The following is a 13150-nucleotide window of genomic DNA, read 5'->3' on the forward strand; positions in this document are numbered from 1 at the left end:
TCCATATTTTTTTCATTCTAAATAATAAGCCTCATCCACTTAATGCTAGCTAGTTAGCTCAGCAGATAATCCAGTTAAGATATTTAACCTGTTATAGTTTAGTTGGCATAGCCAGAAAACTATTTGTAATAAACTATGATACATAGCCTTCAGTTTGTGATAATTAATACAGCTTTCTCTTTTGTTCTTTCTATTAATAGCACTAAGCAATGGAGTGTGGATGAGAAGAGAAGTTTCTCAACGACATGTTATATACGTTTTTGATTTCCAGAGTGATAACTTCTGAAACATAACAGTTACTAATGCTGTCCAAAGCTTTCTTATTTAATTGAATTTTTTTATTGTGATTGTGTATTAATGTTTCAAATATATTTAATTAAACTATCAAGCTTAAGTTTCATATTCATGTTTCATGGGTCATTATTTTAATTTGATATTGGAACTCAAATAACATAACAGAGTTTTGTCATGTTAAGGCAGAGATGGAGGGTATGACATAAATAATCGTTGACTAGTCGACTAATCGAAAAAATAATTGTCAGATTAGTCGACTACTAAAATAATCGTTAGTTGCAGCCCTATTTAACAGGCACCTAATAGTAAGAGTCATGCTGCTGGTAACAGTAGTTCCTTAGTTCCAGGGGGTTGAATCTTGGGCTGGATTCACAAATACAGAAGGTGCTTTGCCTGACGTGAATCTAGCCATTGTGGTGGAGGACACATTACAGTTCCCCTGTTGTGCCGTTCTCATTTCCTGATAAACTGGGTTGCATCAGGACAGGTATTCTGTGTAAAAACTACCAAATAATACACCAACGAGGCATAACATTATGACCACTGACAGGTGAAGTGAATAACACTGATTATATCTTCATTCCGGCACCTGTTAGTGGGTGGGATATATTAGGCAGCAACCGAACATTTTATTCTCAAAGTTGATGTGTTAGAAGCAGGAAAAATGAGCAAGAACTTGACCAATCAAGATAGTTAACAACCATTACCCCTTTTGACCTGTTAAGAATTTGAGCGAGTTTGACAAGGGCCGAATTGTGATGCCTAGACGACTGGGTCAGAGCATCTCCAAAACTGCAGCTCTTGTGGGGTGTTCCCAGTCTGCTGTGGTCAGTATCTATCAAAATTGGTCCCGGCGACAGGGTCATGGGTGGCCAAGTCTATTGATGCACGTGGGGAGCAAAGGCTGGCCCGTGTGGTCCCATCCAACAGACGAGCTACTGTAGCTCAAATTGCTGAAGACGTAAATGCTGGTTCTGATAGAAAGGTTTCAGACTACACAGTGCATCACCAACACAATATTAGGAAGGTGGTCATAATGTTATGCCTGATTGGTGTATATATAGATGAACGATCCACTATAGTGACCCCTAATGGAAGCAGCAACAAGGAATAATTTGGTCTAAAAGTTGCAAATTGCTACATCATGTGCAATGTGGCTTATCCAAAAATATAAATACAGCAGAAACTATAAGCTGTTTTCTTCTTATTCTCATGCCATTCTGTTTTGCATTTGTTGTATTTTTGCATACTTTGACAATTTTTTGTAAATTAACCAGAAACCTCGCTGCCCCCAAGTCTGGGCAACATCACTGGTGCTCTTTCAGCAAGCAGTGTGTTGAGAATGACCTACTGTGCTTAATCTTCATCTTATTCTTATTTATTTAAACATTTTAGTCTGTCTTATCAGCCTGTTATTAAATAAGGGAGAGGAAACATGCTGACTTTTCTTTTAGTGCCAGGCACAATGCTTCAATAAATTTGCTCACTGTTGAGTGTCAGTTTTATTGCAAATTTGGTTCTATATTATTTAAGAGGAACTTTCAAGCTTGTTTATTTGTTGTCGCATATAATGGTGTAGAATGTCAGCTTTTTGAAAAATGGAGAAAAGGAAACTGAAACCATGACTTCATAGGCTTGTGTTTTGCTTAACACATACTCGAGCCTGATTCTCAGCATGTTCATTAATTCCAAAATGATCAGAGATTAATAAATAAAAAGTAAAGACTGAGATAAAGCATTAAAGTTTTAGTGCTACACACCCCTGTACTGAAAAATGTTTTAATCACAGAATTAAATAAGAAGTCTATAGAAGAAGAAACAGTTCTACACAAGCAAAACCCTAAACATAAGTATTTACTATGTTTAATCTGCTTTGTAGCTAAAAAGTCACTAGAAACAACAAAGCATTGGAAAGGTGCAGTACATGCTAGATTTGTGTGTTAATAGTGCAGTACTGTCCAGTTGTTAAAACTTCACAGAGATAGCAAGTGGTTTGTTCCTCACCTGATGCAAAACTGGTGATTCACACAAGTCCAATTAATTTTGGTTAAAAAATTTATGGAATTAAAATAATTTCTTTTAAAGTAAAAGATTTTGGAAATCTTTTTATGCTGCTCTGTTATAGCATTGGCTAATCAAGGATAAGGCCTTGCCATCTTCTTTTATTAAATATTTTCCTTATGCATTTTCTCACCCTTTTCTCCTGACTTTTTAGTGCGTCCAATTGCCTGATTGCGTCACACTTCCTCTCCACTACTGCCGACCCCCGCTCTGATATGAGGAGAACGAAGCTAACCCACGCCCCCTCCGACACGTAGGCAGCAGCCGTATGCATTTTGTCACCTACACTAGGCGAGTGCATATATGCGAATCAGCCTTGTGTACGGAGAGACACACCCTGATCCACACTCTTTCCCCGCCTCTGTGCAGGCGCCATCAATCAGCCAGCGGGGGTCATAGTGCATCAGTTATGAGGAGTCCCTATCCGGCTTAATACCCCACCCTTATATGAACAACAGGCCAATCGTTGTTCATATGGCCGGATGGCAGAGCTGAGATTTGAAACCATGTTTTAGAAATCCCAGCTCTGGTGCGCTAGCGTGGAAATGTAGTCAATAATGAGTTGTAGCTCCTTTATTTAAACAGTGCCGGATCTTTGAAATTCCTACAGACTGTCATGTTGTCTTTTTGTTTAACATTCATACAGTAAGTGCATAGTTGATTCCACGTATATTCTACTATGTGACAGTGCCGCTTCAAATGGATTAACTTTAGTTTGTTCATGAGGTTGGATTATATTGAAGAAAGGATTCTGCTCATATCTAATGTTGCTATAAACGCTGTAAGTTACATTAATGGCTATTGAGTAGAAGAATATTAAAGGTGTTTGCAAAGTCTGGTCAATTAATTAACTAAATAAAGAAGCATTAATAGGGATTAAAATGAGCACTTTATTAAATGTGGTGGGAGTCACGGTTATGCTGCAGGATGCTTGTATTTCACAGCACCATACACTCTTTTATTTACTGCAAGCTGTCCAGCTGCTGTACCAGAGTGCTTTAAATTGAGGGATGACTGAGCCAGTAACTGTATGAGAACAGCTGAACATCACATAGATAGTGTTGCTGGTGTACTGAAGACTCTTGACTACTGAAGACTGGTTTTCAGAGACACTATATTGAAGGCTTTTTTCCAAGGTGAGCAGATTGCCGAAATAGACTTGAGAAGTAGTAAAGCTCCAGGTTTTCTGTTTGTTTTCAAAAAGGACAGGTTCTGAAAGGTATGATTGTGTGCTCTTTGTACTTTCCTTGTAAATGATATCTAATTCATCATGCTGACCATCTGTTCTGCTCAGTTTCCATGGAAGGGCTGCGAGTATCCTGTATTGGAGATTACATTTTCAGTTTGATGCACACACCTGCTGTTTTATCCAAAATATGTTTATGTGAATGCTCCCAAGGTTACTAAAATCCATTAATAGGCTTTATTTGGACTTTTTATTTTAAATTTGATGTTTGTCATGGTCGCACTGAAAGTTGGCTGTTAATATGGGCTGGACAGATTAACTAGCTTTGGCATCTGAAACCAGCTTGTTTTGCATCTAGTCTACAACTTTTTATTTTTTTTCCCCCAGTGTTCATCATATTGGCAGCCTGTAGCACTGTGTCGCCTCACAGCAAGAAGGTCCTGGGTTCAATTCCCAGGTGGAGTGGTCCAGGTCCTTTCTGTGTGGAGGTTGCATGTTCTCCCTGTGTCTGTGTGGGTTTCCTCCGGGAGCTCCGGTTTCCTCTCACAATCCAAAGGCATGCAAGTAAGGTGAATTGGAGTTCGAAATTGTCTATGACTTTTGATGTTAAAGACTTATGAACCTTGTGTAACCAGCAATTATCGTCCTGTCATAAATGTAACCAAAGTGTGTAAAACATGACATTAAAATCCTAATAAATAAATAAATATTGGCAGCCTAGTGGAGCAATGACTAATAAAAACTTACATAACCAATGGTAGACAAATCCATTAGCCCACGTACCAGAAAAAAAATCTGATTAACATACTCGGTATATAAAATGGAATATCCCAGTTTGATGCTAATTATTAGAATAAATATATTTTTGAATCCAGTCTGAATCAAATTTGGATTTATGGTTTCAGTTATTTTTAGGGTAAGATTAGATGCATTACATTACACTTGTATACACTGATGCCTTGTGTAGTAATAGAATGAATCAATATTTTATAATATTGACAGTATTTTAAGATGATTTTAGGATGATTTAAAATGTGGAACAATTTAGAACAGTCATTTTCTCTCCACAAAGCAGGAAAAATAACTACATGAACATTTCTAAGGGGACGTTCAGATGAGAAGTGTTTTGCACTTTGCTCACCTCGAGGTATGGCACACATTGCCGCTTTGCTCAGAGCTTTACTTCAGCGGTCTAGTAAAACATCATCAAAACGTGCTCGCTTTAGATTTCCAGCAAATTTAAAAACCATCAAATCTGGATTCTACCTACGCATAGTCAGTGGTGTATAGTAACGAAGTAATAATACTTCGTTACAGTACTTAAGTAGTTTTTTGAAGTACTTGTACTTTACTCGAGTATAAAAATTTTCGGCAACTTTTACTTTTACTCCACTACATTTTCTAAAGAAATTGTGTACTTTTACTCCGTTACATTCGCTGTATGTAAATTCGTTACTCGTTACTACAAAATGAAAGTTAAATGATGTGAGATGTGTGACGGACTGCACGCTGGTTTGGTGAATCTGCGCTTGTAAATTAGACGGTGGTGAAACACATTAATGCGCATGTGCAAACGTTCTCTAAAAGCTATCGGAGTTTCTTAAAGTGCGTCGTTCACCCAAAGACACGCAAATATGGAGATTTCAGAAGCTCCCCGTCCAACACACTGATGTAAGTTAACAATGATTAACAAAGTAAAGCTGCAGCATCAGCGTTTTTTTCACATTATTAGCATTAACATTGTTCAGATATCGACCTTCCATTTTTACCGATTACATTCAAACCACAAATAAAACGTTTCATAAATCATTACATTTGTTTGGAATTCATTGACTGCAAAACTCATGAAGTCCATTATTTTTAAAAACTCACCTACGGACAAATATTTCCTCAGATAACTTCTGTATTAGACCAGAGGAGAGATTCATGGTACTGAGGAACATGCAGCAGGTCTTTAACCCTTTAATGCTCTCAACAAGAACTCAACTTATCCAACTTATTATTAACTGTTGGCTTCAAGTTAGAAATGGTGTTTTCTTAAAGTAAGAATACCAATATTTTTTTAGCTTAACACACGCCATTCAGTGAGTAGATACAGCCCAAAAAAGATTATTTAAATACAGCTTATTTTACTCAAATATTTTATATTATTTTATATTTAAATATATTTAAAATAATGGTTGAACAGATCATTAAAGGGATAAAAGTGCCACACGTTTTGTTAAACTCTCTTGAGTTTTGCTTTAGATTAATTATGCCAAAATTATTTTTTTGTTATTGAAATATACTACCCAAATAAAAAAATGGGACAGTATAGAAAATGCAAATAAAATAGATGCAGTGTTTTTTACATTTACATCGACTCACATTCTAAAAACGTTGGAACAGGAACATTTAGGGCTCGTAATAAGTTAAAAAAACAACTAAATAATGTCATGATTTCAAACAGGTGATGTCAACAGTTGATTATGATCATGAATTGGCACAAATCATGTTCAGATGGAAGGAAGAAAACAGGTTAATTGTTAAGGTGGTTTACAGGCTTAAAAGAACAATCTTTATATTTAAAATGACCGCTTCCATTTATACTAACAGCATTTACTTTTACTTCTACTTTTAATACTTAAGTACATTTAATATCAAACTACTTTTGATACTTAAGTACATTAAACATCAGATACTTTTAGACTTTTACTCAAGTAATATTCTAAAAGGTGACTTTTACTTCTATCAAAGTAAATTTCTGGTAAGATACTTGTACTTTTACTCAAGTATGGCCTTCCGGTACTTTATACACCACTGCGCATAGTACACTGCACGTTATATATGCGCTGGCAGGCAAAACTTCATTCGAATGCTGTGTGTAAATACGGTTGTATATAGTAAAAAAACTGTGCCTGCTGATAAGCTCAGTAAGTCCATCAAAGAAGCGAACAGAGCTGGACAGCACATAGTATGCTCACTGTTAAATCCAGTTGTAGATAATTAAATACAGTGTTTACCTTAAAGGCATGCAGAGTGTGGTCTGGAACAGTAGGTCCTCCCTCAGCAGCATTAACAGTAAGCACTGTTTGAGGCCAGTGGAAGGAGTAATGATTTTTGTTTATAGAAACAACAGAGAAATGTAATGTTACTGATGAAATGAATTACTGTCCTAGTGAGGAATGATTATCTTTAAAACTGCTATGAAATTTAAACTGTACTCATCACTACTGTTTTTGTTCCTCAGAAGATATATTAGTTGTCTTAGGGTTGTGTGTGTTGAACTAGCTTCAGTTTTCTTTGTTTTCCTAGCTCTGATGGTTATTTGCTTTAATCTTGTACAAACAAAGACCTGTATTCATAAATAGAAGGGAGTGCAGGGTTTATTCCTAGATTTCCAGCATCAAAGGTTCACAGTCCACTTTCATTTTTATTAGAATGTCGGTCTGGAGTAAGTCGCCAAGTGGTTGGAATGTGTTAATTATCTATCTGTCTTTTTGTCCATCTGTCTGTCCGTCTGCCCATCTGAATATTTATCTATCTATTTATGTCTCTCTGTTAATATATACAGTGGGGTTCAAATAAATAGCAGTCCAACACCATTAACCTGATGAATCACTGTTTTTAGTAGAAGTGATATTTCTACATAGCAAAAAATTTACTTGAAAGTGTAGTAGAGTAATGAAAACAAAACAAACCCAACAATTAGGACATGCATCCCACTCATTCTGAGTAATCGAAGCATTGATTGAAAGGGGGTTGTTCAAAATAATAGCAGTGAGGAGTTCAATTGGTGAAATCATTCATTCTGCAGAAGAACGGGTGTCAATTTTGGCCCTTATTTAAGGTAGGAGGGTGGCAAATGTTGCACAGGTTGGTCATAGCGCATTTCCTTTTGAAATACTGGGTAAAATGGGTTGTTCCAGACATTGTTCTGATGAACAGCATACTTTGATCAGAGTGGTAGAGAGAACAGAGTGGCGACACTCCCATAGGGAACCGTTGGAAAGGGGGCGGGACATATTTTCTGTGCAGCTTCCGGGTTGTGGAGCTCTGTATAGTTCCAAACATCCCATAGAGCCCCATTCATTTCCACTACTTATCAAGCATTTTTAGCTGTTTGTTGCTTTGTTTTAAAAAAATAATGAATTTGATGTCATTAATATACTTAATACTGTTATTGTTTAGCATTTGCTCAGCACTAAATGTTACATGTTTATCTTAATTAATAGGTATAACTGAATTTAGCTTAGTCAGCTAAGCTAAATTATTGACACAAGTCTTTTCACCTAAAATTGATTAATTAAAAGTTGATTAATCAAGAGTCTTGTTACAGAAATGATAATAAAACATCAGAGCCATAATAAATCATGCTACTTTTACTTTCATTCTTAAGTACATTTGAAGGTAAATTTAGTTTAGTACTTTAGTGGAGGTAAAGAGTATTTTACTTTTATTACTACTCTTACTGGAGTAATATTTCACCTTGGATATTCTACTTCAACTCAACTACATGGTTTGTGTACCTTGTCCACCACTTACATTAGACAAAATGAACTAGTGCATATTAATTATGAATTACTTCATGTATTACATGTAGGAATAAATTATTACTTACTCATGAAATAAGACATGAATTAATGCTATTTCATGTACCTGCACTATAATGTTAAAGGTATTGGTACGGTAGTGTGTTTATGAATCTGTTCATTCAGTGCAGGTAAACCTTATGAATCCAGCCACATGGCTTAGTGTTTAACCAAAATGATTATTATTATGAATCCTCGGGAAAGTGAAGGGAGATTAGTTTATGTAAAAAACAAAACATAAAAAACTCTTTAATCTCTGTACTGTATATTGTCTCTACTACTTAATGATATCGCATTATGTAATGTATGCTAATATAATGTACTGTGTGTTAACAAGAACGACCTATTAAGTCATTATAAACATCAATCTTCCACTTCATATACCAAATTGATATTAAAGCAGATGCAGTAAATGTAAAGGCAGGTGAAAATACCCAGAAATTGTACAAATGTTTATTATTTAATGTTTAATATTTCACTCACTGCTGCCTGTCCCATATGAGAACATGACAGCGCCGGGTTTGTTTGGAACTATTGGAGGGTTACATGAACCACGTGACCGCGTGGCGGCGAGATCAAGGAGTGTCGCAACTCTCTCTATCTACGGCTCTGACTTTGATTAAAAAGTTGATAGTAGAGGGAAAAAACATACAGAGAAGTGCAGCAATGATAGGCTGCTCAGCTAAAATGATCTCAAATGTCTTGAAGTGACAACCAAAACCTGAAATACGCAGAAGAAAGCGTGGAACTACTGTTCGAATGGATCAAAGAATAGCCAAAATGGCAAAGGTTCAGCCAATGATCACCACCAGAAAGATCAAGGAACATCTGAAGTTACCAGTGAGTACAGAAGATGATTAAGTGAAGCCAATTTACCAGCAAGAACTCCTTGCAAAGTCCCGTTGTTAAGAAAAAGGCGTTTCCTGAATGGGTTCAAATTTGCCAAGGAACACATTAACTGGTCCAAAGAGAAATGGCTCAACATTTGTGGACTGGTGAAAGCAAAATTGTTCTTTTTTGGTCTAGTGGCCGTAGACAGTATGTCAGACGACCCCCGAGCACTGAATTCAAGCCAAAGTTCACTGTGAAGACAGTAAAGCATGGTGGTACAAAATGATGATATGGGGATGTTTTTCATACCATGGTGTTACGCCTATTAATCACATTCCAAGGATCATGGATCAGTTTGAATAAATCAAAATACTTGAGATCATCATGTTTCCCTATATCGAAGAAGAAATGTCCTTAAAATGGGTGTTTTAACATGACAATGACCCAAAACATCTTGGTTACAGACAAACAAGATTGAGGTAATAGAGTGACCAGCCCAATCCCCTGACTTCAATCTCATAGAGAACTTGTGTTCTGACGTCTGAAGCGTGTTTTTTTGAAACAAAACCCAAAATTGCAGAAGAACTGTGGAATATAGTCTAATCATCCTGGACTGGAATACCTGTTCAGAGGTGCCAGAAGTTGGTCGACTGCATGCAACACAGATCTCGGAAACAATTGTTATGCCACTAAATATTAGTTTAGTAATTTAAAGTAAAGTGAAACCTCAAACATTGTTTTCAGTTTATAGATACATTTTTTGAGTTTTTAAAGAAAAATGCTGGCACTGCTATTATTTTGAACAGCCTAATATTTATCTATCTTAAATTTCTATACTGTATTAACACAAACTGGCTAAATTATGTTAATGTTTTGATTTAGAATTGAAGGTGTAGTATTTTCAGTGCATTTGCATTTATGGAAATAAAAGTTATTATAATGATTTTGTGCTTTATTCACTTTTTAAAAATCACTGCTATTTTTTTTGAACACCACTGTATATCCTCTATACGTTTACAGCTTTATGGATACGTTCTCTGTTGGCTGATAAAAAGAAAGGTGTGATGCTCCACAGCATGGATGTTGACTATTAGACTGAAGTCAATGTAGACACTACTGAATGCTGTTGTATTATTATTATTTTTTATTTTTAGACACTCAGCTCTCCAATATGTTAGCCAACAATAAGACTTTATTGTGGACAGGTGTAAAAATTCGGCCTCCGCCTATGTCTTCTGTAGTTTCAGCTCACCTTAAATCATTTTTAATTTTTTTTATTCTAAAAACATAAAAATTAATTCTTTATAAGGGTGGGTATTTTAGCCAACGTTTTGGTATTGTGTAAAGGTGTTATTTTTGTAAAACATGATAAATGTTGCAGTTAAAATGCTATTTTTGTATGTGTCTGTCTTTAATAATGTAACAATACACAACAAAGTGCAAACAGATTACACACATATTTGTGATGTTTATTGATCACATGAAAGTAAGCAAAGAAACTTATCGTATAAACTTTTACTAATTTCTAAAACTGTTGAGATGTACATGGGTTGTTATGCCTCAGGTTCATTACAAAATCAGGCAGCTCCACACATACTCTTTATGTACTTTCTTTAACTTGACTTGTGACCATGCAGTAAAATCTCCCCATTTCACCCAGCATCAGCTAAAAACACATCCCAGTTTCAGCCTGGCTTAGCAGAGATAACCCAGAGGAAATGAGGAACAGAATGCCTGGCATTGCTGAACTCCCTCCTGTTTACTAGCAGCCTCAAGTGCAGCTGAATCAATGAGTTGCAGTGCTGTCTCTAAGTGCACCTTAAATTCCTGTGCATTTCACCAGCAGTACGATCCAGCGTTATTGAAAGATTGCCTTAATGCACTGCTTGACAGAGGCACCTATAGACTCATGTGCATGTCAGCTCTGTGGCATATGTGCCCCACTGTTAAAACTAGGAGGATCACTGTACAAACATGCAGGTGGGAGTTAACATTTGGTGGCTCAGACTTCTGACTATATGTCATATATTTAGACTATTTTATTTATTATTCTTTACTTCAGGAGGGCTAAGTTAACTAGGGTGGATAATTATGGTTTGCTGCTATTGAGAGTATTGACATGTTTACAATATTAATGTATATAAAATCACAAAGTAGTTCATATGCATGATAATCCCATGACTGTAAGCAAGCATTTACCATGAGTAACTGTCTCACTCCATGTGGTTACACACTGATTATTGATATGGCTGCACTGAGATTGACCTCAAGCCAATGTTGAGTGTGCTGTTGAATTAATCCATTTAGCATTCCAGAAAGTAAGAGAAGTGGTAACCTTGAGGGCTTACACAGATAAATGACCTGACCAGGCTCTTTATTATTCATATTCTCTCATACAAAGTTTACCCTCTGGCCCACACACCACAGATGGATAGGCAATACATGGATATTTATGTACTGTAGATTGTAAAAGCTCACTGGGGAGCCAAGAGTTTTATGCATAAGCACTATACAGTCAAGCCAAAGAACTGAAAAGTGGGTTTGAGTCACTGTTTCAGAAAAGAATATTAGGAGGACAAGAATATTATAGTATGTTTCTGATACGTTTTTCATAACATAATTATTATAGGAGCCTTAGTTATTAGAAGTTCTCTAAATTTGTCCAACCATCAGTCTCTTAAATTCTTGGGTTTGTGATGAACAAGGACCTGCAGTGAGAGAATGTCAAATGCATTGTAGTATACACCGATCAGCCATAACATTAATACCACCTCCTTGTTTCTACACTTACTGTACATTTTGTCAGCTTCTCTTACCATATAGAAGCACTTCTATATTTCTACAATTACTGACTGTAGTTCATCTGTTTCTCTACATGCTTTGTTAGCTCCTTTTCATGCTGTTCTTCAATGGTCAGGACTCTCCCAGGACCACTACAGAGTAGGTATTATTTGGGTGGTGGCTCATTGTCAGCACTGCAGTGACACTGACATGGTGGTGGTGTGTTAGTGTGTGTTGTGCTGGTATGAGTGGATAAGACACAGCAATGCTGATGGAGTTTTAAAATGCCGTGTCCACTCACTGTCCAGTCTATTACTCCCCTTCCCCCTTCTCCTCTCGCCTGCAGCAAAAAAAAGCTTCTCTGCTTCTTTCAATCCCCTGTTGTCCCTCAGGAGAAAAGGCTGACCTGATGAGCTTAGACTCCTCAACTATAAGCTATAAGAAACACAGTAAACACAGTATGTTCCCTATGGTGCCACTTCACAGTGATCCTTCTTACATCAAGCAGAGTATGTGAGTGTTTAGGTTTGTGCTTTTCAGGCAGTACCTTGTGATGCACAAGCCATTTAGTTGGCTGTATGCCAACATGCTTTTCTTTTCATGCAATTTCTTTCGGTGGTGTGAATACATGGTGCATACACATGTACTCTGTGTACAGATTAGGTATTCTTCATAAATTGTATTCTTACACAACCAAATGTTGGTCCTGTGTGGTAATGAGATTGCTCTTTACATGCCTTGATGATTGCTATAGTCTTCTCATTATACAGTACCCTTTATACTGGGGCAGTAATAGCTCATTGGTTATGGTACAGTGGTCTTTTACATCATGTTCTAGGTTTTCAAAAAATAACTTGCTCCTTATTCAATGTGGATGATGTGCTGGGAAGCATCTTGTATTGTGCTAGATTGTGATGACGTATCGGGCTAACCTCTCCCTAAATATATTTCCACTCAGTTTTGCTCAGCCACAGATTCCCTGCTGCTTGGGAGTATCTGAGAATGAATCATGTCTTCATTACAGCATCAATGGACCGCTTACAGAGTTAGCAATTATCTTTGTAATTTTAGAGGCAAGTACATTTTCTCTGGGGACTGACACAGTAAGGGTGTTTTTCCTCATTCATCTTCATACAAAATATTTTACAATTCAATTATTGCTTACAAAATAATGATAAACTACCGTCCTTTAAGAATTACATGTAGGATTGTAAATTTGTGGGCAAGCTGTTGCCTACTATCTGCTCTACAGATTAACTTGTATATGTCTAGTCTGTGATTGTCTGTGTGGTAGTGGTCAGTACTTAAAATACTTAAAAAAGTGTTAGTTTTAGTATAGTGTAGTACAAAAAAGGGTGTGGTTGAATCCTAGTTGTACATAAATGCTGTAGTGTAATAATTAGGGCTGTCAAACGATTAAAAATTT

General features: G+C 36.5%; 1 protein-coding gene across 4 annotated transcripts in view; it reads left to right on the forward strand.

Moving 5' to 3' along the window:
* The window catches only part of stxbp6 (syntaxin binding protein 6 (amisyn)), a 97835-nt gene that overhangs the window by 15899 nt on the left and 68786 nt on the right, over positions 1-13150 (forward strand). For 2 of the 4 annotated variants that reach the window (XM_063007801.1, XM_063007802.1), the window contains exon 3: positions 3929-4105. The exons of the other annotated variants lie outside the window; for them this stretch is intronic. In XM_063007801.1, coding sequence (XP_062863871.1) covers positions 3929-4105 — 177 coding nt within the window. The remainder of the gene's footprint in view (positions 1-3928; positions 4106-13150) is intronic. 4 annotated transcript variants of the gene reach the window in all.

This window comes from Trichomycterus rosablanca, chromosome 13 (genome assembly GCF_030014385.1).
Source record: "Trichomycterus rosablanca isolate fTriRos1 chromosome 13, fTriRos1.hap1, whole genome shotgun sequence".
Classification (NCBI taxonomy): Eukaryota; Metazoa; Chordata; class Actinopteri; order Siluriformes; family Trichomycteridae; genus Trichomycterus; species Trichomycterus rosablanca.